This window comes from Bombus vosnesenskii, unplaced genomic scaffold (assembly GCF_011952255.1).
Source record: "Bombus vosnesenskii isolate JDL3184/JDL3185 unplaced genomic scaffold, Bvos_JDL3184-5_v1.1 scf7180000014105, whole genome shotgun sequence".
In the NCBI taxonomy this organism is placed as follows: Eukaryota; Metazoa; Arthropoda; class Insecta; order Hymenoptera; family Apidae; genus Bombus; species Bombus vosnesenskii.
Genome location: NW_022883371.1, coordinates 681,661 through 705,636, shown reverse-complemented (window position 1 = coordinate 705,636; position 23,976 = coordinate 681,661). Strand labels below are relative to the sequence as shown.

The 23,976-nt window shown below is 38.7% G+C and overlaps 1 protein-coding gene across 1 annotated transcript in view; it reads left to right on the top strand.

The window, feature by feature from the left end:
- The window catches only part of LOC117239505 (carboxypeptidase N subunit 2-like), a 31,730-nt gene extending 11,851 nt beyond the window's left edge, over positions 1-19,879 (top strand). The window contains exon 2 of the mRNA XM_033505113.1: positions 15,122-19,879. Within this exon, the coding sequence (XP_033361004.1) occupies positions 15,154-17,019 (1,866 nt within the window). The 5' untranslated portion in view covers positions 15,122-15,153 and the 3' untranslated portion in view covers positions 17,020-19,879. The remainder of the gene's footprint in view (positions 1-15,121) is intronic.
- The last annotated feature ends 4,097 nt before the right edge of the window (positions 19,880-23,976 follow it).

Here is a 23,976-nt window from a genome sequence, read left to right as displayed (position 1 = left end):
AATCGTTTCGAGATGCTCGATGACCGATCAAGCGGCGGCATCCCTTCTTGAAATACGAACCGAATAGAGGTAGCTATCTGCTTGGTTTTTTGTCTGAGTCTACGTATATACAAGGTGTTCTGTAAACAGGAGAGGGATGAATAATACGCTTATAAAATATATAATATCACGCGTTCTCTCTTATTTAATATAATAAACACATACGTAGATAAAGATACTAATCTACAAAGGAATCCCTTAATACTCAGACAAATATTCAAACTTAATTTTCTCTAAAACAAAATCACGTGTAAAGAAAAGATGTCTTCCACGTTTTCTGCTTATTTTTTAAATTACCTCTTCCATTTGTATCACTAGTTAAAAGACATTCTATATACATATAGATACAAGCGCGTGTTAGAGGGAATGAGTCGCGAACATTGCGCATCCAGTCCTTTTCTTTCGAGACCATTCGCATCCCCTGGCTCTATCAGGATACCAATTTCGCTCGAGTTGCACGCAGGGCTGATGTCGAGTCTCGTGATTTGCATAATTTTCTGGCAACCACTGGGAAGCATCTTCGAACGGGAGCGCGGATGACTTGGACGACGGGGCTGAATAACGTTTTCGACGGACCTCCTCGTTCTCCCTCAGCGCGCCTGTTGATCGTTTTATGAAAATTTCATGACACGGCCATCGTGACGGGATGGGTCGTTCGACCTCCTCGTAATACCTCTTCGCTCTGTACGCGTTATAATATTCGATCTGAGTTAGAGAGGGTTCATTACGAAAATCGCCGAGGGCGATTGCCGCAATCGTGCGCGCCTTTTCGATTATATCGATATAGGATGGGCCTGTGTAAGGTATAAATCGCGCGGGAAACATCTGTCCTCCGGCGTAGAAATTCCAGCCGCCTTCCGTTCCCTCAAAAATATTGCCCTTCTCCCATGACCACTCGGTAGGACCGGTAAATTAATAGCCGTTCGGTTCGTTAAACGGCGTTAAATCCGAGGGTGTTCGCTGTCGAACCTCTTATTCGAACCTTGTAACGAGTTATCGGGGCCCATTTCGAATCGAGCAGCTGTCTCTCGAAAATGTAAATGTGCCTGGTATTTATTGTTTCCACTCCCTTTTTCTTCTTCCCCGCCTTCTTCTTCTTCTTCTTCTTCTTTTTTTTCGTTCGTAACCATCGAAGAGAGACAGAAATTTTCCTTTTCTCTGAAAACTCTCTCCCTTCGTTATTTTTGTTCATTAAAAATAAGAACTGCCCCTGTCGAAAGGATATGCGTCGTAATTAAGACAACATTAGTAATTAATTATTTTCATTATTAGAATTCTCTCCCGTCTTTCAATTTCACGAAAAAAATATGAAAAATATTAAAAGCTTCAACTTAACTGGATCGAGTTTAATTCGATGGTCAGGGAGTGCATTCTATTCTCCAGCTGTCAAGTCGAAGAAGGAAAACCCCTTACGAACAGGTGATAGACCAGGGACCAACAGGTAGGAATCCGGGTCCATCGGTGCGGGTCAAGAAATGCATAAATTAAAGTAGGGGCGCGCGCTAAAGGGTCCACTTCCCTGGCTGAGAACCTGTAATTTATTCTCGACGACTACGTCGTCGTTCAACGAGGCTAAGAGGACTATTCATTAAGACGAGCCAGCGTCTGCTTAAAGCGAGAACCGTTCTCATCTTGGTTTTACCGATTTCGCGGCTCTCGATTTGGGGCTAGTTTTTTCTTTTTTTTTTGTTTTTTTTTCCTTGGCTCCCTAAGTTTTTTAACTCTCGATAATTTCGTTTGACTTGGAAGTTACACGATTCCTGTGTCTGAATTGGGTTAGGCAAAATAAACTGTTGCTAAACTTTCAGAGATATATATATATCATACTTACGAACCTGTTGGCTCATTCGATGGTTAGAAACTGCTTCAGTGCGGAATTAAAAATTTATGAAATGCGATTAATTTTAGTTAGCTCTTTTGATTTGATTTTAACAATTTTGATTTTGACAATTAAATTTAGAATTTATAGTCTACAATGAAAGAAGAAAGTGCTGTTTATTAACAGCATTTGCTACTAATCATTAATCGTCTATTAATTTGTACATTTTGATAAAATCATATACCGTTACCATAAATTTACTGAAATTTGTACTAAACAATAGTTAAAAAACTATATATTTTTCGAGATATTTAGATGGAACACTCATAATAGCTAGCTCCATATACCAATCGTATAATTCACTTCACATTGACTATCAGCAATGTATCTTAATTTAAAAATTAGTATGAAATAATTACATATTGGCCAGACAGCATATGAATCAAATCGGCCTATGGGATTATAAGGGTTAATTCTAGTAAATGCAAAATCTGTTTCTGATACAAACGTAACAGTGTATTATAAAGCAAACAGGCTCTGAGAATTATTACGTCTAAAATATCGATAATAATCCATGTGACAAATTAATTCGTTTTTTTTTCTTTTTTTTACTTGATCAATTGAAATAAAGAAATACATATATATGTTTGATGAAATATGCGTGCAAAGACCATTTATCTTCAAGGTATAAGGCATTGTGGTCTATCTATGATTATTTATGGGTCTCTACAAAGAAAGAGGAATTCATCGTATCAATCATACGATGTATCTATCGGTGTCAAAACGATAAACAGAAAGGTTGTCTAAAGATGAAAGAATGCTATGAGATAATCTATGTAGCCTACCTTTAGAGATTAGGTCTAAGGAGACGAGTTCAGCTGTTTCTAAAAATGAACGGTGGATATTTCGAACATTTATTGTAGAACGAAGTTTTGTAATGTCCGACTAACTAAATGGAACCTCTTGTTCCGAACAATTTTTATATTCAGTATTTTTATTAAGAATTATTCTTAGTTAAGTATGTTATTCAATATTTTTATTTACCTTCATGTATACTAAGTGTCTTTAGAACTTGGCATGACCGTTTTTAAAGCTATACCTTTTAACTTTTTAATACTTATTATTGCCGCGTCGTAATATTTTACCATAATATGCCATTTTTGTACCAACAAGCAATCTATTTATAATAATTGCCCCTATTTATTTAGAGTGGGGGAAAAGGTGAACAAAAAAATATTAGAAAAATTGTGACAGACAGTTAGATCTAATTTTCGTTTTTTTTTTTCTCGCAAAGAAAAGAAATTCCAACCACAAATGCTTAACTAGGGAAGGGTGTAATAGAGCGAATATTTCAAATGGATGAAACGTGCGATCTGTTTAGCCAGGAAATATCAATAACGGATACCGATCCGTTGTTAGTTTTACACGAATAACAAACAATCCCGATTTCGTGCAAAGTGTCCAATGATATTAACGTTTAATCAGTTAGTGTATACGCTAGATCTAGGGTAATTGCTATACTGGAGCATTTATAACATCGCGTTCTTTCGGTTTCGTGTACACAACGTACGTGGCTCATGCATATTCGCGTTTTAGCGATAAGCAATAACGAGCACCTTTAATTTCGCTATGGATTCGAATAAAGCGAGATAGAAAGGTATTTTCAATTCATAACGACTGTGTTTTCATTTGCATCGTTCTGTTACGTTGTAAGAGTAATAATTAGTTTCTAAATTGCAATTATGTTACGAGTGCAGTACGAGTTGCTGCTCTCCCGATGGAGATCTCGTGAATTTAAAGGGAATTTAATTTCTTTCTTTCACGTTTTGTTCCACTTCATATTGTGATGTCATCGTGAGGTAACAGATTTTAAATTAAAGTGATTAAATGAATATCTAAAATCTTGCATAAATTATAAATTCAAATCAATAACTCTTGTATATCTGCTAAAACATTTATTAATCTTTAAATCGAAATAAAATACTTTTAACTTAATTCGTGCTCGCAATGCGCGACACACTTTATATAATTTAAATGGATTTCATAGTCCATTATATCTCTAAATAATCTTCTATCTGTTTAAATGTGAAAAATCAAGAATCTCATAGCACATCACGCATCCATTATACCTACATCAAATTGTAATTTTCCAGTTTGAAATTTTGTGAAAATTTTGCATTTTGCTACAGCAATTTTGTACATGATTATCAACTCAAAACTTTACAACTTTTCTTTCTTTTAAATACAAAGAAATACGTTAGACAAATTACACTGTTCAACAAATTTTTATTTTTTTCCGATTTTGCAAACTTCGGAGACGCGCACTTTTTCCTACAATTTTTTGAACTATACAGGATCCTGCAAACCGTTTTTTCTTCAATGTTTCTCAATACCGGCGTGTAATGATCGCGCGCATTTAGCGGTTTCGTTAGACCGAATGGCATGCAAGGCAACCGCTGATGTTGAGTACCACTGCCACCGCAGCGTGTGTTGTCAAACTGTTTCGTTTTTTTATTGGAATCGGAACATAATTTTCTAGTTTTTCTTGATGCTCTCCTTAGCAAAAATGCCTGTTTTATCGCGTGTTATAGCTAGATTTTATGCTGGACCTTTAATTTTTGAAATAAACTGAAAAATGTAAGCAAGAAATGATGCATTTTATGTGTTATTTTCACTTTTATCATTATTTAAACATATTCAAATGTTTATAATGCAAAAGCACATAATGCTTGCAAAATTGAAAATTTGCAATCTTTTCTTTTAAATTGATTTTTTCGAAAGCTATAGGTTCTAAGAAAAAACGGTTTGGAGATTCGTATTTAACTGCAAAAGCGTTCTAAGAAGCAAAATTTCTTTACATATAATAGAATAAATATTAAAAAAATATTAAAAAGTAAATATTACATATAGCAAAGATAAACCATCGAAATTTACGTAAAAATAGTTAAAAAAAGTAAATATAAAAATCTTTGAACAGAATCTGCCTCATCTTTGTAAATTTTGTCATATTAATTTGAAAGAAATTCAAAGACTACGTACACATGTGACAACAGAAGACGCTGAGAAAGCATAATCTTCGAGTAAATTAAATAACTCACGAGTGCCTCGCGTGTCGCATCAATTTGCATCCCGTTATTATTCCAACGGAACGATCAACTTCCGAACAACAATGTTACAAGTTCACGGACCATTAAGCGAGCAAATGAATTTTACGTACAAAGCGCGTCGTATCGCGTATACGTAGAATTTTACCCATCCCGACAACCTAGTTCGAAGTTAGTCGTCGCTTAATGACTTTTCTTTTGACGCGGCAAGAAAATGGAGCGTGTTGTGGATTATCACTCTCGTTCCGCCAAAAATTGCGCTTAATGACTTTTACCGCCGCCTCTGTGGCGACGGAGATGCCCGAATACGAGCCCAAAACGTCTATTACCTCCTTTATATTCGCTGCTGGTCAAAAATTTTCATTTTTACGATGTTATATACCAAACAATAATTTTACATACAATACATATTTTTTATACTGCGAGACTTTATATACGTAAAACTCACGTAAAAAGGGTTATATACGTAAGAAACACCCTTCTTTTATAAGTATTAGGATTCCTGCTGATCTCATGCAATACATTTCTGATAAAGTACACCAAGTTTGCGATAATCTTTCGTAGGATTTTAGTTGACTAAAAATAACATTTTCATAGAGTATACAAAGATTTTTTGCGGTGAATGTATGTGATATACGCAGTGAACGTGTTAAAGAGCATTCGATGACACTCGAGACGTGTAGGATGAATAGGGATTTTGTATAAATTGAGATTGCTGTCTACAAAAATTAGAACCATTCATTGCTCACATAGACAGATGCTTATTTGTCACTAGAAGAGGCGTGAAATGCGGTCATGGAGCATAATGATTCCTCCAATTTGCTAAATTGAGCCGACTGCGTTTCTTTTATATTTGTGGAGCTGAAACTGGAAGTTTTTTTTAGGACGAGAGAGAAAGAAACTTATGAGAACAAAAAAAATGAAAAATTTTCGAGAACGTTACGATTGTACCGTGTGATTAATAAACTGCGAATATTTGTATAAATTAGTATCTTTGCGAATTATAACAATGAAAGAGATGAAATCTAAATAGAACAGGATTTGTACACATGTTGCCAAACCAGATCTTGATTATTGTACGTTGCAAAATATTCTACGTTCTTATAATTTCATATCTAAACTAATTCTTCAATTTATGGAGATATTCTGTTTACATCGAGAGCTCATCGGGGCAATGCTTCCGCTTTGACAAAATGTTAAACATCGATTTCTTTACTTTAGATTGACATCGCAGTGATAGGTAAACGATACTGTATCTAGGACAAGTTAATGGAATAATCTGCTGGAAGATGTCCAAATTTTCTTACAATTAAAAACAGAAACTTTTCACATTATCCAAAAAAATTTCATAAAATAAAGAAAATAAATTCTCCGTGTCTTAATCTCCATCCTTGTTACCTACATAATGAAAATGGTGTTATATTTTAGCTTCTATTCTTTGAACAAATTTGTTAATACATCGTATGATCATCGTGTCCCAGAAACTAATCCGAATAAAAAAATTCTTGTCGCTCGAACAAGGAACACGTCGATCTATTAATGAAACGTCGATAAAGCGAAAATAATACGCTCACAGAGATCCAAGGTGTATTAGAAGTAAAAAGTGAATTAACTCTAAAAGTTCTACAAAACACTGAAAAATAATTTTTCTGACAATTTTTTCTTCCACTATTCACTTTATAAAAAATATTATTTACCATTTATTTTATCTTGAATCCACGTTTCTGATTGTATCTCGGGACCACCCTATCGTAAAAACCAAGCTCAACAGGACAGAAAACTTGTTATCGTTCCAACGAGAAGCCAGTCGGTCTCTTGAAATCGGTATCGAAATTGGTATATGCACCAACGATAAAGGAAAGTTGGATATAGTGTTCAGAGCGCGAAAAGCCTGTAGCTCGTGTAGCTCATAGCCATCGCTGCGGGGTGTAGCCTGCACCACCCTGCGGTTAGCCAAGAGCTGGTATGAGTTTGGCTCATCTTCAGTTCAGTTTCGGAGCCACCAAGGCTGGAACGAGATGAGTTGGAAACGGAAAAGAGTGAAGGGGATCCCTGTAAATTGAATGACTTGCCCCGTTATATGTTGCCCTCACCGGTTTTCTTTGCTTTATACCATTCTCAGAAATTGGCCAGAACCCGCGCTCAGATTCCATTATAGACAAGAAGTCAACGCACAACCTAGCCAGCTCGTTCGATGCCATTTCCGTATGTATTATGCATGGCCCAGACAAATTTCGTTATCCGTGGGCAGATAAGAAAACGCCGTCATTTATTATTTATTTCCCCTCTATCGGTAAACGGGAAAAATCCCCGATCCGGTCGCGACTACTGAATATTTTAAGGTGCTTTTCACGGGGAAAAATGGGAACTAAAGAGGACAACCATAACACGAAATGCAAATTATTAGACGTATCTAGAAGCTTTGATTATGTGAAAAGCCATTTACCGTTCGATCGTGGATACGTTCTTAATGCGTCGATTGAATATTGAAAACGAGACCTTTTGTCCCGAGGGCTTATGACACTTTTAACCGGTTTCGTTATATCAGTTCGCTGAAATCAACCGCTCGAAATTGATCGCTCTTTAAGCGCGATTTAGACGAACGATTTCCCGGCAATTTTATTCGTTTTTAATTGAAATTTTAACGCCGAGAATTAAAAGGGGATGGAAAGTCGCTTTGATACGAAAAATGGCAAATTTTTGGTGTATTTAAAGATCACAAAGGGAAAGTACGATGAGCATTTTTTTGTGTTTTATAGGAGAGAAATTTTTATATTCGATATATTGTCAATCAAACATGTATTATCAAAATCCATTTCCTGTTTGATTTTCAGGTTGAATGTATTCTTTCATTGCCCTTTTGATTTATAAAAGACAAAAATCCTTAAAAAGGATTTTTACCTTAAAAACGTTTTCATCGTCAACAAAGTTAATTGCTATGGCATGTCTGTGGTATTGGTTTCGAATTAATAATAGAATCATCCAAATATATAACGCTAATAATATTTATCGTATTCAATACTGAAAGCATTAACGTACATAGAATGGAAATTTGATCTGTACTTTTCCAATAGAAAGATAGAAAATTTCTGATTAACAAGTTGAGTGCCGCGCTATTTTCATCCGATTTTTAGCTCAAGCTACCTGCACCGCTAATGGTAATCTATCACTCTATCACTTGGTTTACATGCGCTGAAAACATCGGTGGTTTGAATCGAAAGTTCAGCGTGGCCTATATATGTACACCTCACGCAATACTAAACGTATTGAAAACAAAACTTGGTCAAATCGAATTAAATAATATGAACCACTTTTTAAATTGTAAAATAGAGACTGGCAGTTGTGTTTTTAAATGTAGGAGGATCTTATTAAGATACAGTCTCAAGATGTTGTTAAACCACGTAAATGTGCCAAAACTATCGTACGTCTCCACGGCGGGGCCAAGTTTTATAAGCTATTCTAAGCAATCTGATGTTTGCCCGAAGTTACGAATTGTATCATGCGAACTCGACAACTGTAACAGCTAAGTTTCGCCACTCAGGTCTCGGTACAGTAACGGTCCAGTCTTTTTGCAAAACTTGCTCAAGAAAGGTCTTATCTTTGGCAAATAGAGCGCCCAGTAGAGTCGTTGTAATTAAACTTGTTATTAACGTACTCCTTTAGCAACATTAATGGAAAGAAATACTTCGCTTATTCCCCTAAAATAAGTGTGACGTTCGACTTGATATACATAGCTTGATTTACAAATAAGAAATTGAAATTCATAATGATGTAGCGTGATATAAGATAACGTTTTAAATATATAAATTATATTCGTACTGTGGATGTTTATGCAATATCATATTTTTATGAACGTAACTAAATAAGCGTAACTTCAATAGGGATTTAGTGCACTCACTCGATATTATAACAACTTCTTTATTCTACACGTGTTATTTTTGCATGTTATGTACATTCGATGCATTCTCGTACTTTTCCATGAATTTTCCATAAATGCATAAACATCCTTAGTCTAATAAATTAATCTAAACGCAGTAATTAGATCTCATAGAACACAACAGAACGCGTTTAAAGATATCTCAGAGAGCAACAACTAAAATAAACTAATCGAACGAAGCAATAAAACGCTATAAGGAGGTACCTAGCCCGTCGTTGAAAGCCATGTAATACGGACCTAATTTCACGGAAGCGACCAACACAAATATTTTCCCCAGGCAAGGATCGTTTCGGCTAATACAGCAGCCCTTCACCCTTATCGTCCTCTGCTCGTAGACAAGTGTTGTTTATCAGACTGATGTCACTTATAGCGATGGCCAGAAAGCCCGAATTTCGAGGTAATCACGCTCCCCTTGATCCGGGCTTCGCGGGCACCCATCGGTTTCACCCTCGTCTTCACGACTTTCGTCGTCTTCCTCCATACCCTGCGAAGATATCCCCGCTTCGTGGAAAATCCGCTGTCTGGTCCAGCTACGACTCGATAGCTAGGACGAGAACGAAAAAGAGGAGAAAGAGAAAAAACCAGCGACTGATTTTCCGGAGAAAATAACGCTCGACCTGCCATACGGGATATTACATACTGCGGATGTTAACGTTCACCCCTGTTATATTTTTGTTCTCTCTTCTTTTTTCCCTATTCTTTTTTCTTTCTTTCCCTTTTATTTTTTTCTTTCTTTTTTTTTTTTTTTTTTTGCTGCCGCGAGGTCGCGGGTGCTGGGAGAGGGAACAGAAACAGAGAACGGAGGATATATAGCTCTGTCAGATAGCGGAATGCTGTAAATCTGTGCATTATACATGACAGCGAGATCAGCGCCATTTGTTATTCCGGGCTAGAGAGAAAGGGGGTGCAGGGCGCAGAAAAGGGGACGTGAAAAATTATTGGCACGGCCAGCACTTACCGAAACGAGACGTTTTCGGATTCGCCGGTTGAACCACTTGTCAGGGGACTAGTTACGGAATTGAAATTATCGACGATGGCCACGCGTTAATGTTTCGTGGTGGTGGTCGCCGACAGTGATCTCGCGACCGCGTTCCTACGAAATGCTCCTTTTGTGAAACGCGATTCCTTTTGTCCGCGACATCCTGCAACGCCGAGTGAATCAAAGTGTTTGAACGCCCGTGGTTAGATCTTTGTGTTGGCCTCTCTAGTCTTTTTTCTTTTCTTTTTTTATTTATTCAATGGGTCAATGCTGGGGGGCTGATCGTTTCGATGTAAACATTGAATCAAATTCCGTAGGAATGGATTTCTTTGGTCCATTTTAAACGCCTCGATCAGCTTTCGAGGTTTTGGGATTCGATATTATGGTAATGATATTATAATTCGTGATTTTAATAACTTTAATATCTAGACACTGTACTGACAACTTTTACTTTGTCGCACTGTGATTCTGACGTATTCACGTATTATGATTTTGATACATTTTCACGATGATGAAAGAAAATGTTTAATCGCAAATTGCATTAATGCATATGGTCTACTTGGGAAGAGTATAATTTTATTTTACTGAAATCGTATTTTACTGAAATAAACGATAATGTTTCGAAACTGTAGATAAAATATACACAGAATTCGTTTGATGCATTAATAAGTTCAAAATATATTCATATATTTATGATGATAATTCAATATTTCACATACTCTACTAAACTTTGTTTTCAGAGTACTTGGTTCCATTATTCCGTCATTATTGTAGTTTATTATGCGACTCTACATTGTAGGTTAAAAATAACGGTAATTCTCTACTTCTGAAGAGTCGGTAGAAGACTAGTCAGAAAATATTCATCGAATCAATGAAATGGCTCTGGACTTGAAGTTGTAGGCTGGGTTGAAGTAACTTTCAAAGTTAGAAACCTTTGCGATATTACTAACAATAAGAAGATTTACAATGGATGCAAAACAACCAGTTTGTCTATATTTCCAAGTATCTTTAAAATAGACATCGTGGAAAAAAGATTAAGCATTTTCCTAGTTTAGAAGATTGATTTAAAAAGTTAAAAAATTTGTTATAATTATACGAACAATAAATATCTCATTCTATAAAAGAAAATTGATCGGAATAAATACATATTTCTATTTATTTCGATTTATTGTTTAACCGCAAGCATAATAAAGATATAAATGTTCAAATAGACGTTCATTGATTTAATTAAACTCGCATAATTAGTTTTAGATCATCGTTGTTCCCCAGAATCCAGCGAATTCGGTCTTGGAAAGTAAATATTCAATAATTCTCGTGCAATTTCCGTAGTTATCTCGTTCCATAACTATTTATCACTCTCAAGCGTTCGTAATCAAATTAAAAGCGTTCTACCAGCAAAATTCAGATTAAAAGCTGCTCGTTGGCTCGATTAGGCGTCAGGCGTCCCTGATATCCGCTGATCGCCATTATTTTTCAACGCCGAACTTACATCGATAACTTCTCGAAATTCAAACGCGTAACACGTTACCACCACAAGGCTTCCACAATTTTGGTGCTTCTTTCGTTTTCGTATACACCACGCTTTTCATTTTTAATTTAATCCTCGACTTTCTAACTTCTCAGTCGCAAAGTGTTTTCTATAGTTCCCTCGGTTAAAGTACACATTAGAGCATGTTTATTCTAGCGTTAAAAATGTTTTCAACGTAAATGTAAATGCCGGTGACCGCAGGTTGACTTGATCAAAAGCGAATCGCGACTCGAGAAATATTCAGAGACACTGTCAGAAGAACCCGCTTAACCGCGCGTCCTCGAGGAAACTCAAACCGTTCTATCGCTAAAAGGCTACCTCTGAAAGAAAGAAAAAGAAAAAACTGGCCGAGCAATTCGAACAAATTTCGCGTTCGGTTTTCCCAGTTATTCCCGATGATGAGTACTCGAACGAACAACTTTACAGCTCTGTATTCGCCATGTACACGCGCGCGTTCACACACCGTCGAGATAATAAAAACGACCGGTCGAATAAAGTTTTTATCGGCTTGTTAATTTTCGAAGCGGCCGCGGCAACGAGGCTCACGCGATTCGCTTTTGAAACTATTCCTCGCTGCTTATCATTGTTCCTTTCGCGCCGTATTCCCCACGAGGGACTAATGTTATTTATTCTGCAGTGCATGGAAAAAAGTTAACACACAAATGCTTCGCTATTCTGCGTAAATACCAACATACATATGTACATACATACACACACGTGTACGATGTATTATACACGACGGAGTAGCCGGACGCAACGCTGGACGGGCAAAATCTGAACACGAATTGAACATGCAGGTGTCCGTAAATAAACTCGTTGCATCGAGTTTGTTGCGGCGAACCGTTGGAACGTGAAGGGTGGTTACGCTTTCGCGGCTTGTTCGCCCGCTACAAAGCCTCGTCCGTGGACCGGGGCTTTTTATTTCGCGAAACTGTTTAGCCCGGTCCCAACGCCTCCGGTCGGGGAATATCGTTTACATAATTACAACGGCCAACCAGCGAGCGCGCCAACCGGAAGAGCCGCTCTTCCACAGCCTGCGTGTATGTATTATATTGCGGACCAGTATGCAATAACGAAAGGAGGAAAGGTTATTTTAAGTGCAACAACTTACGCGCAACCATTAAAGGTTATAGGTCTCTATTCAATATTAAAGCACTGGCTCTCGTGGTATGGTAGACAACGTTCCTATTACACAATAGCAAAGAACGACAATCACGTTGGAAGGTGGACGTTGCTGGGGATGGGACGGAAGTTAGCGAGTTGCGATTCAAACATAAGCAATCGTGGGAAAACGTCTTTATCCGAGGGAAAGTATAGGAAAACGGCGACTATGGCTATAGAAAGTTGAGTGGTCGCGTAACTCGAAACTTTCGCGGACTTAGGGTACGATTCTAAGGTTCTTTTAGTTGCCGTATGCGACTATGTATACGTGTGGTGAGCTGGCCTTCTGGCATTGGACCAATGACATGTTGTTGAATTCATTTTATAAAGGGAGAGACAGGCCAGCCAGTTTCTACGTGGACTGTTTCCAATAGGCGCGATTCGATCGTCGGTGGATAAAAAAAAAAAGGAAAATTGATTCGATGTTTAGCATATTGAGAATGCTCGACGTGCTTCGAATGGATAAAATGGCGGAGGCGTTGGTTATAACCGGCCTGTAGTACTCGTGCTATTTTTTCCCTTTTTTTCATGTAGTTGGTCAAGCTGTTTAAGTGTCTCTGGACGCTATTATCTCGTTGATGGCAGCGCAGTGGGGGGAAATACACGGAATGGCAATGAGAATGAGAAATTTATGAGCAAAAGTCGAATGTGTACTTATATATAATTTAATAACTCTATAAACGTGCATACCATGATATTGATTTGCTGATGGTAATCAATATTAAGATACCGTTGTGCCGATCCCATTTTCCTTCGTTTACGTTACGGTACTACCTATTTTATTACAGTACCATGACTCCGTTTATACGCTCTCTCTCACACACGCACACATACACACTCTCACTCCATCTCTCTTTCTCTCTGTATATACATAAGCTGGATTTCTATTACTTTTCTTAGAATTTGCGCCTGTAATTTGTGAACCGTATCTCGGGTAATTTGAATCAGCGCTGGAACGAAGCACGATCTCTTCATCTTACAAAGAGCATAATTTTCTCTCGCGCAGCATATCGCTGAAAGTAATGACAAAACAACGTTAGATATATTTAAAACACCGATTTAAAATGTTTAAAAATACAAGAAATTATTCAGTTCCTTTTTTATTTTCATTTATTTGTGTATTTTTTTCTGTATTAAACTCAGTCAGTTTTGTGTAAAATGTTCTCCGGCATCAAATCTGCAAAACTGTCGGCTACACGCGTTGTCAATCCCATGCAGTGTCATGAACTGTTTTCTATATATAAACACTCTGTTAATGTAGATGTTTTTAATAAAATGATATTATAAATAAAAGAAAAATTCACAAAGCTTTTAACACGATCTTTGGCAAGAATAACATTTTTTGCACTATTCTCTTTTCCTTTTTCATTTCACACTTATATAGATACATTATACGATAACATTCCCTAATTAAACCTTCATTGTTTCATAAATTGCAGGCGTTTATTTTGATATTACCATTTGTATGAGATTTTTTGCCATGTTTCTCTGAATATTCATTTCAAATGGGGTAGTTACGTTACAGTCTACAAGCTGCAACATAATATGTGAGACTCATTTGGAAATTGTATCTGGTACTTGAAAACTATCATTTTTGCTTTCCAGTAACTCGCGTTCGCTTATCTGTGGCAGCAGGTGTTCCAAATGACCACCATGTATTTTAACAAGTCTTATTCTTTTAACATATCCAGCTGTTACTAGAATTTGCTGGCAGCCTTGTTTAATTCGTTACAAGACTCTCTCCTGATTATTAATGAAAGCTGTTGCAGATAACGCGTCTAAAATAGGGTCAACGACTAAAATTCTGCTGAATTATTTCTTACAAAATAACTGAATAACAAAATTATAGAAATTTGTAAATGTTTAATATCTTTAATATTTAAAATTTGCTAATAATTTTCTATCAGTCATTCGCTTTATATCTCCTTTCAGGGGTCTTTCAAAAATATTTATATTCAGATTGATTTTATCTCATTAATTGGTTGAAAATATAGCCCTTTTTAGTAACTACTTAATGAAATTACGTGGAAATTATTGAATGGGAAAGTCCTTCGAGTTGGGTTGTTTCCTCGGCAACCATGAAAGAAAAATAATGACTCGTTTCGAATTTACGATGTCTACCGTGATTACAAGTTCAGCCGAGTTTTACGTCTCTGTGCTTTGCCAGCGGACAATAGCAGCCTCGACAAACACTCGTTTCAATTACATACAAACATGTTAGAGCTTGATTGAGCCAGAGATATTTTAAAGTGAATTTTTTTTTTTATTAGCAATCTGACGTTACCGCGACTATATAGAATTTATATTTTATACATTAATTAGCAATTTAAATTTTAGGTTCGGTAGAAAACAGGGGGAATGTAAGATACAGAAGATAAGTGTAAAAACAAGGCCACTTTTTTTTGCAAAAACGTCGAAATAAATTACTACTATGTAGTAGTAGAAACGACTTTACTTTTACTAAAAAATTTACTTTGAATTTATTACCTACGTCTACTTGAATTTTATTTTGTTGATTTATTTACTATATTATTGTTTTATTACAATGTTACAGGGCAGTTCCAGTCGAGGAGGAGTTCATATGGAATGGCATCACGTGGACCGTCGACGACGACGCTGCCAACCGCGATAGCGTTGGCCGTCGCGATGTCAGTGATGGCAAACGGTCTTTGTCCAACGCAATGCCACTGCGACGACGAGAGCTTGCACGCGTCCTGTGCTTACGCGAGCCTCGAGGTCGTTCCGATCCAATTGAACCCGGAGATCAGACACTTGGATCTGTCCAACAATCGTGTCGGCAATATTCACCTGTCGTTCGGTTTCTACGGTAACCTGGAAACGCTTGATCTCACGTCGAACGCTATCCACACGTTGGGCTCGGACAATTTCGTCTTCCAAAAGAATCTGATCACATTGAACGTAAGCGGTAACGCTGTCAGAGCCTTGGCCAAGAATTCTTTGCAAGGTTTAGACTCTTTAAAGGAATTAAACTTAGCCAGCAACAATATCTCCGACATGGACGAGCAAGCGTTCAAAACCACCAGTGAACTAGAAATCTTGAATCTAAGCGACAACTCGATCACCAGTTTGCCAGAAGGATTATTAAAGAATCTGCACAAAATCCGCACGTTGATCTTGCACGGTAACTTTCTGTTAGAAATCCCCACCGACAATTTAGCTCTGGCTCCGAGCTTGGAGAACGTCGACCTATCCGACAATTTGATCCAGGAGCTTGACAGGGACTCGTTGCCGTCGTTGCCCTTATTAGTATCGTTAAACCTGGCGAACAACGTTATCAGGAATATCGCTGACGACGCGTTCGATCGACTACCTGACCTACTGCACCTAGATCTGTCCGGAAACAATCTGACATCCGTACCCACGTCCGCACTGGCTAGGCTGAACGTTTTATCGAACCTGATTCTTAGTCGTAATCCATTAGGTACTTTAGAAGCCGGTGGATTTCGCAATCTATTTGAGCTAAGAAGTCTGGAGCTGAACGATTGCACGATCATTAGCGTGCACGCGCGAGCGTTCGCTGACAACGTGAACCTGGAACGAATCTCGTTGGATGGTAATCGAGGTTTGAAAGAGCTGCCAGCAAGGGTTCTCTATAGCGCCAGATATCTGAAATGGGTCTCTCTACGTCGATGCAGCCTGTCGACCCTGCAGCCCACGCAATTCCCTGTGGACGGCCTGTCGTCTCTTCGCGTCGGTGGCAATCCCCTGGTCTGCAATTGCTCTGTGCACTGGCTGTGGAACGTTATCAGAGCGGAAGAGCGGCGGAACGAGTCGAGGCTCGAGTTAGATACCCACGATATCGTCTGTACCGACGAGGAATTCGCCGGGAAAGCCCTAATCGCTCTGTCGGAGGGTTCGTTGCGGTGTCGGCTCAATCCTCTCTATCTGTCGTTGTCAGTAGTCGGTTGTGTAGCCGCGACGGCGACTATTATGGCGCTGATAGCGCATGTGACGCGGTCCAAGAGGAAGAAACGTCTGGCGTACGCGGCGCCCAATCGACCGGAATTCCTTGTCTACGTGGGCAGGAACAACGACGAACTGGACAAGAATGCGGAATCGTACAGTAGACGGCTGTTGGCTCGGAACGAGGACACCCCGTACGATACTCCACGCGGGAAGCCGGGACAAAGAAGCCCGCAACCGCAGGATACGAACATCTACGAGACGCCTAGGTACACCAGACCGACGACTAATCGTCGCGATACTGGCACCGATCCGACGTTTACCAGGCAGGCGGAAGAGGGTGTATACGCGGTGGCTGACGTTACCGATCTTCGCGACGAACCACCGGAAGTGCTGTCGCTTTATCGCATGCAGAGCCCCGCGGCTCCCAGATCGAACGTTCACCGACTGGACTATGGTTATGACTACGAGTACGATTACGATTACGAACCGCCGCTTCCTCAAAAACCTCACGTGGTGTTCGTTTGAGAGAACGGCAGCGCCTTAACGCTGCCCGATCTGTGAGAACAGAGATGGTTCTCAACCCTCTGGAGATTACCGAGATCCGTAACACGAAGAAACCGAGCCGCTAGCTCTTCGTTCAGGGAGAAGATACTTCCCGAATCCCACGGAGAAGATTCATAGAGGAAATGGATTACCTAGTGACGCGTGCTAGTTTCGTCTTGTACTTCGGTCACGTCCGGGGATTACGGAAGAAATTCCAGTAGCGACAGTCTCGCGCGCTAGATCTATCGTTGTTGCGAGCTAGCAGAGAACAGAGGGAGGGAGGAGGGTACTTTGGACAAGACCTTAATAGGCCTGGATCTATTCTGACTGATTGGCCAAGATCAAACGTGATACGGTAATCCTTCCTTCACCGAAAGTATCGATTCTGTCGTCCGTAAGAGGTATGCATGGAGTCGTGGCATACTCTCTCTTTCTCTCTCTCTCTTTCTCTTTCTCTCTGTCTGATCCTTCTCTCTGTCCGATGAAATTTAACGCGTTGCTCGCGGATGGTAGATCGGTTGAAATCATTCGACTACGGATATACTATACCCACCATAGAATCTTCAGCATCATCAAGAGAATAGCATTCCATCGTCCATCGCGCAGAAACGGGGACAGATGGTGGACTAGACTCGTGGTGGACGAGCTGAAAATGAAATGTCTTCCGAGAGATAGTCGCGCCGCTGGAGAACAGCAGAATGCATTTTCGCTGGGGGAACGCAATCTGACTCGGAATGTAAATTGTACGGCGCATAAACGTGGCCACCGTTGTATTACACAGGGACTGGGAATAGGGAGGCTACGGGAACGTATTTATTTTCACGGATTGCGTCGGATTCCGTTGGTTCAGTGCAAATGCTGGGCGCCGTGTTCCGAGGCGGGCGTTCATTTCGCATTTAAACGTAGTGACAAATCAAATCAAAGCAGCGTCTCGTTAGTCCGTTTAAACCCTCCCTAGACTAGCATCCCAAGATTACTCTTCCTCTCTCACTCGCGTCTTCACCAAACGTGTATCTGTCTGTCCCTTTCTTAACCCTAATTTCGCTTTTCCCCTCTTTGTTCGTTCGTCATTCCTTTAACTGTCTGTCTATCTTCGTCCACGTTTCCCGTTCGAACAACTGTCCACGTCCTTTAGAGGAACATTGACAAGATTTTTGCGAGACGGTCGGCTACCTCAAGCACAAGCGATTTACATAAGCAAGAAACGAGTTGAAAGAATGAAGGATCGCTGGGCGTCGTTAAATCCGCGTTCCTTCATCCTTTCGTTCGCTGTTTCTTTATCTTTCTCTTATCTGTCTTTATATCTTTGTATAAGGCGTATACACACACTTACAGATACGTGTATTAACGAACACACACGCGAAGCATAACCACACATTAAAACATACACCGAAGGGAGCAAAAGACACAATGTTAGAATTCGTAAAAACTGGACGGTTCCTTTTTCCTTTCCGCTTGAACCCGCTGAAGTCGAGTGAAGAGGGCCGTTTTCAGATGAACATTGTAAATTGAAGCAATAATAGACGCGACCTTTACCGTTAGGAAACACATTACGATCGCACCGAGGTATATTTAGACACGAGAATTTCACGTTTATACAGACTTAAGCGTACTATATATATATATATATATATAGTGATGATATATATAAATGATATATATATATTTATTTATTAATTTATGATGTTAAGTTTGGAAAAGATGTTACGTTTTGAATACGAGAAAAAAAATATACTTGATGCATCAACAAGAACATGCGTACGTATCCATCACGAAGCATCGATCGAACTTTCGAATTCGTGTATCAATGTGTACGAGTATGCTTTCAATCGTAAGTAACTGGACCTATAATAATAATCGTAATAGATTTTATTTATTCTTCCTGCATCGTTTATTATCACAGGTTAATTACTATATTTAATTTAAACCTAAAAAATATAAAATATGTAAAACAGAAAAGAAATTGGCAGAAGATATCTAAGTTAAGAAGCAATCCATTTTGGAATGTAAATTCGTTTAAACTATTGAAATTATCCTAAACTTATTAAGTGTCCAGCGACTTATGGAGGGAAATATATTTTTTATTTACATAAATGTACATTGTGCACCCAGAAAATCGTAATTCATGACACGTAATGTGTCGCAAGGATTATTACGCGGACTCCGTTAGTACGATGATCTGGATAACTCGGCCGTATGCGTATTGCCGTCGTTGTGCGCGTCCTCGAAACGCAACGCGTCTAGAAATTTAATGGAATATCGAATTCCTGCTGATTAAAGTCTCCAAGCGCGATGGCTCCTCGAAGGAGAAGGTTGAAAGTTAAATATTCAATTCGCCACGGTAAACCTTCGCCCGAGCCTTCGTTCGCTCGCTCGAAAACCTCGGATTGCTGTAAGATTTCGGGAATAACAATTCCATCGGAATAATAGCGCCTCGATTCGCGGAACGAGGTCAGAGCGAACGGTATTATTCTCTTAGAATGTCACGTCCGATTGGCTTAGGCGATTTTTTATTATGTTTATCTTCTATCTAAATATCAGGATTAAATGGATGGTAGATTAAATCGATTGTTTCGAGTTAATTAAGTTTTATTTAAGAATAACTTTATTTTAATAATACATACATAAATTCAATTACTTAAGAATTTAAGATGCCTTGTGAGAAAAATGAAAAATCATTCGATTTTAACAAAATAGATAAAATTCGATTGTTGAAACTTAAAAGTTAATTCGTTTTATATTTAATTACACCTTCTTATCAAAACTATAACTTTACAATAATTTAGTGAAATAATCCAAGTATTAGTATGCAAACGTAAATATATGAATTTATTATTTAAAATCGCGTGTGTGTATCATTTCGTGGAAGGCTATAGCGGTTAAGCCATATTTACGTTTATAGGATCGATACAGAAGTTATTTTGGTAATAACAATTTACCATAGGCTTATTATTTTGTGAAAAATATCTACGATCGTCATTCTCCTTTTTCGCGATACATTTATCCTTAAACCTCTCAGGGCGCAATGTAAACCAATATCTCACGCTTTCCTTAAAACCTGATTTCAAGGGGTCCGTAAGTAGTAAAAACGATTTTTATCAGACCTGTATAGAGTCCATCGATCGAGAGTTAAATTCTCGATGGAATAACCTCCGTATGAAATAAACTCGCATAAAACTTGAAAACCCTGACACACCAGGATACGAAACGGAATCCAAAAGCAAAAGAACTGCCAACGATAAATAATAACCGTATTCCATTGAAGTTCACTACAAAGCTTTGACTCTATACTATGTATTTATACCGTGTGTTCTAGGTTTCTCCCGTAAAATGGTATTAGTATATTCTGTGAGTAAAAGTAAGAAGAAATTTCAATGAAATTCTAATAAATAAATTTTCAAAATCTATAAATTCTAATCAAACTTGCCGATAAATGATTTATAAGGCCATTTGTACAACGATTTTTTTCTTATTTTCACTCGCAGTTATCTTCCGTATTAAATAGAAGTTTTAATAAAATTCCAGTTGATAAATTTTAAGAATACAAAAATCCAAATTGAACGTTTATTACGAGAAGCTACGTTTATACAGAACTTTTTCTTATTTCTACTCACACAATGAATATCGGTTTGCAAAAAAAGAAAAAAAAACACACATACTGGGACATCCCACAATGTCAAAGATGTACAAATGAACGAAACGCAATCCGGAAAAGGGGCTCAAATAGAATTTACGGAGCGAATCCAACCGGGGCGGCCGAATTTGAACAGTTCCCCCGACGCTCGACCGCTTAATTTACGCCGCGATCGAATCGTCCCGATAGCTAGCAGGCTACATAAAGAATCGGAAATGGCTAAGCACAGCCAAATGAAATATTCGTGCCACCTGTAAGAACGCGATCCTGACGCGCTGGTGAAAGCGGTCAGAATACATCCGACGATCCCTTTCGCGTATTACTTCCGCGCCCCTCGGTGATCGGCTGGCAGACAGCTGTGAAAAATTAATTTTCCCCGAAGCAGCCGATCCCTCGGCAGTCGACTCGAATCGAGGGTGAAAACAGTGAAAACAGAAAACAGCTACGGTCCCACTGACCCAGAAGCCGTGGTTCTCCCGTTCATGGACTATCGTCCGACCGTCCATCACTTTCAGAAAACTTTCCAAGTTTCGACAGCGAAGTTCGCAACCGATTGTCACGACCAGGCCGGAAACTTACTCGCAAGAATAGATCCGCCAGGTATAGAGGCGATTTGATAACGCGGCGATTTTTCAATTCCCGTTTCATTTTCCGCCGATCAACGACAATAGAGTCAAACTTCCCGAACTGTCCGGAGTTCTATTAATCTGCATGTAAAATTATAGACGTCTGACATTGCCAAGTTCATTGTGTATGACCGTGTAAAAGTACTTCAAGGAAATTTAAGTTGAAAGTTGAACATACAGATTGGGTGATTTAAATGTTTGCATTAAATTGTTGTTTTAACGAGGAAATTCGATCAATATCGTGCAGTCATAAACATAGTTAATTTACATTTAATCGAAATGTTATAAGAATAATGTAAGAAAAATGAGAATATTTAACAAAGATATCTAATATTGTAATATTCCCTAAATCAAACAATCCTGATACAAGTAATATTTCCACGTTCTTGATGACCTGAGAATAAATTTCATGCATACGCCTAAACCGATTACACCACGTGATACATAACTTAGTCCCATTTCGATCAGCCTGCTACACCCAGATTAATTCGATTCGGATTAAGCGAGCGTTCGAAGGCACGACTAAAGCAGGGCAAAGAAAATGAGCCCAGTAGAAGGGAAGTTTCGACCGAAGGAAACCTAGATTAAAGAGCAATCAGAGAAAAAAACGAAGAGAAGGGGAACTGAAAATGAAAAGAACGAACTGGGAGAAAAGAAAAAGCGAGTCACCGGACCACCCTCTGACAGGCCAAAATATTAGATTTGAGAGCATTTCATTGGACCTACTTTCCCGGTCGGTTAGCCAAGATTCCACGGTGGCATTTCGCCCGACTCGTTAGTCATGGTAGTTAGTCATGTTACACGGATTTCGCCCAAGGAACGAAGAAGAGAAAGATGAAAAAGAGGGAAGCTGTGCTCGAGCAGACGGAGAGCCGGTAGGTCGCGCGAGAAGAAACCAAAAAACGGCCTACCTCTGTTCCTTCTTCGTTCTTCACGGTGTTCCTTTCTCTGTTTTTTCCTTTCTCCCTCTCTCTCTCCCTCTCTTCTCCTTTACCTTTTTTCCTTTCCGGTTTCGTGTCACGGGGATCTCGATGCGTTCGAGGCGCGCCCCATCGACGGCTATTTTTGTATGTACATAGAGACAAGAGCTGCGCAACGTCGAATGCACATCACGTTCCTCAGACGCGTAAACGTCCGTCTTCAGTGTCCGTTGTTTTTTGCTGTTCATTACTCCCGGCTCCTTTTATCTTGTCTGTCTCTTGAACTTTGTCCATCTGTCTGTCTACGATAATATCTCCGCCGGTTTCATAACAACGATGCGAGAAAATACAGTTGTTAAACGATTTCGGGATTCTCTCGAACGCAGCTTCCGCTGCTTCGTAACGAACCAAAGCGCGACAGCGTGCCGCATATCACGATGAAGATGATGATGACCGGGCGTCGTCGCTCGATCGCTCGAGTGCTGGTCCCTCGTTCACTCGAGTCTTCATCGATGCTAATGCGGCGGTGTCGCCTGGGTTTCTTGCTGTGTTTGAGAAAAGTCTGTCGAATATATCAGTGACGTGCAATATTTTATACTTCGTTCAGAATATTGCCTATATTGCGATATTAACTTAATTATACAAATACGTACTTGGACTTGAAACATTGCCAGCTAGGCGAATTATAGAAATTCTGAAAAATGTTATCTTTGGGAAATTGGCGATTATAGATATTGAAAATGAAGATCACCGCATTCTTCTATAAATATTATTGAAGTATGTTCGTATATTTGAAATTCTTTTCACTCGTTAACGTATTCAGCTTTCAAAAAAATAAGTAGATCGCCGCTCTACAAATGACGATATCGCATGCGATTAAATTTCCAACATTCCCCAGAGAATAAGTGTGAATTTGAGATAACTGTATCGTAATCTGCTGTCAGTTTATGAAGTACGAGATACCTCGCGATTCCGAGCAAATTAATGCTGATTTATTATATTAATCCCCGAATAACAACGCAAAAGCAATTTATCCCGATTACAACGATTCTCTATTTACACTCGAGATTCCAACAGTATATTCGAACGATACTTTCTCAAACACTAGGACACCTGTCTAGTTCAGCCGCGTATTCATGTATCTGACGTTTAATGGAGCTATAGTAACCTGTAGACTACTTAAGATTAGAGTTAAGACAATATCGACGCGGACGTTTCATTTTCCTCGAGCGTCTAAGACACAGTTCGTATATATAATTACTTCGTTACATGCAATTTGGGTATATTACGTACGTTTATGAAACCGGCTTACGACTGCGTCCACTGTTTGTGCCATTTTTACCTTTTCTTCGTCCCCTATCTGATCTGTTTCCTGGGCCTCCTTGCACAATTATTTACCAACTAATAATATTAATGAATTAACAAGTTACAAGTTGTAGGATATAGACGTTTGTTTTATAATTTTACTTGTTAATTGCTAAACTTACTTGCAGAATTTTATTTATCTCATTAGTAGACTGCGGATTTTTATGTATATATGGGAAAATTAAAAGTGCAAAGAGACACGGAATGCGCATAATATGCGAAAGTAAATGAAATATTCAAGGTGCAACACTCGTTATATTTAGTAATTCTTTAGTTGTGTTAATAAAAATATGAATTTGCATAAATATCCGCGGCCCACATTTTTTCTCGCTCATTACTAAACTCGTTCCTATTACAGGGCAATTTATTAATGCTGATAACTTATAATTTGCAA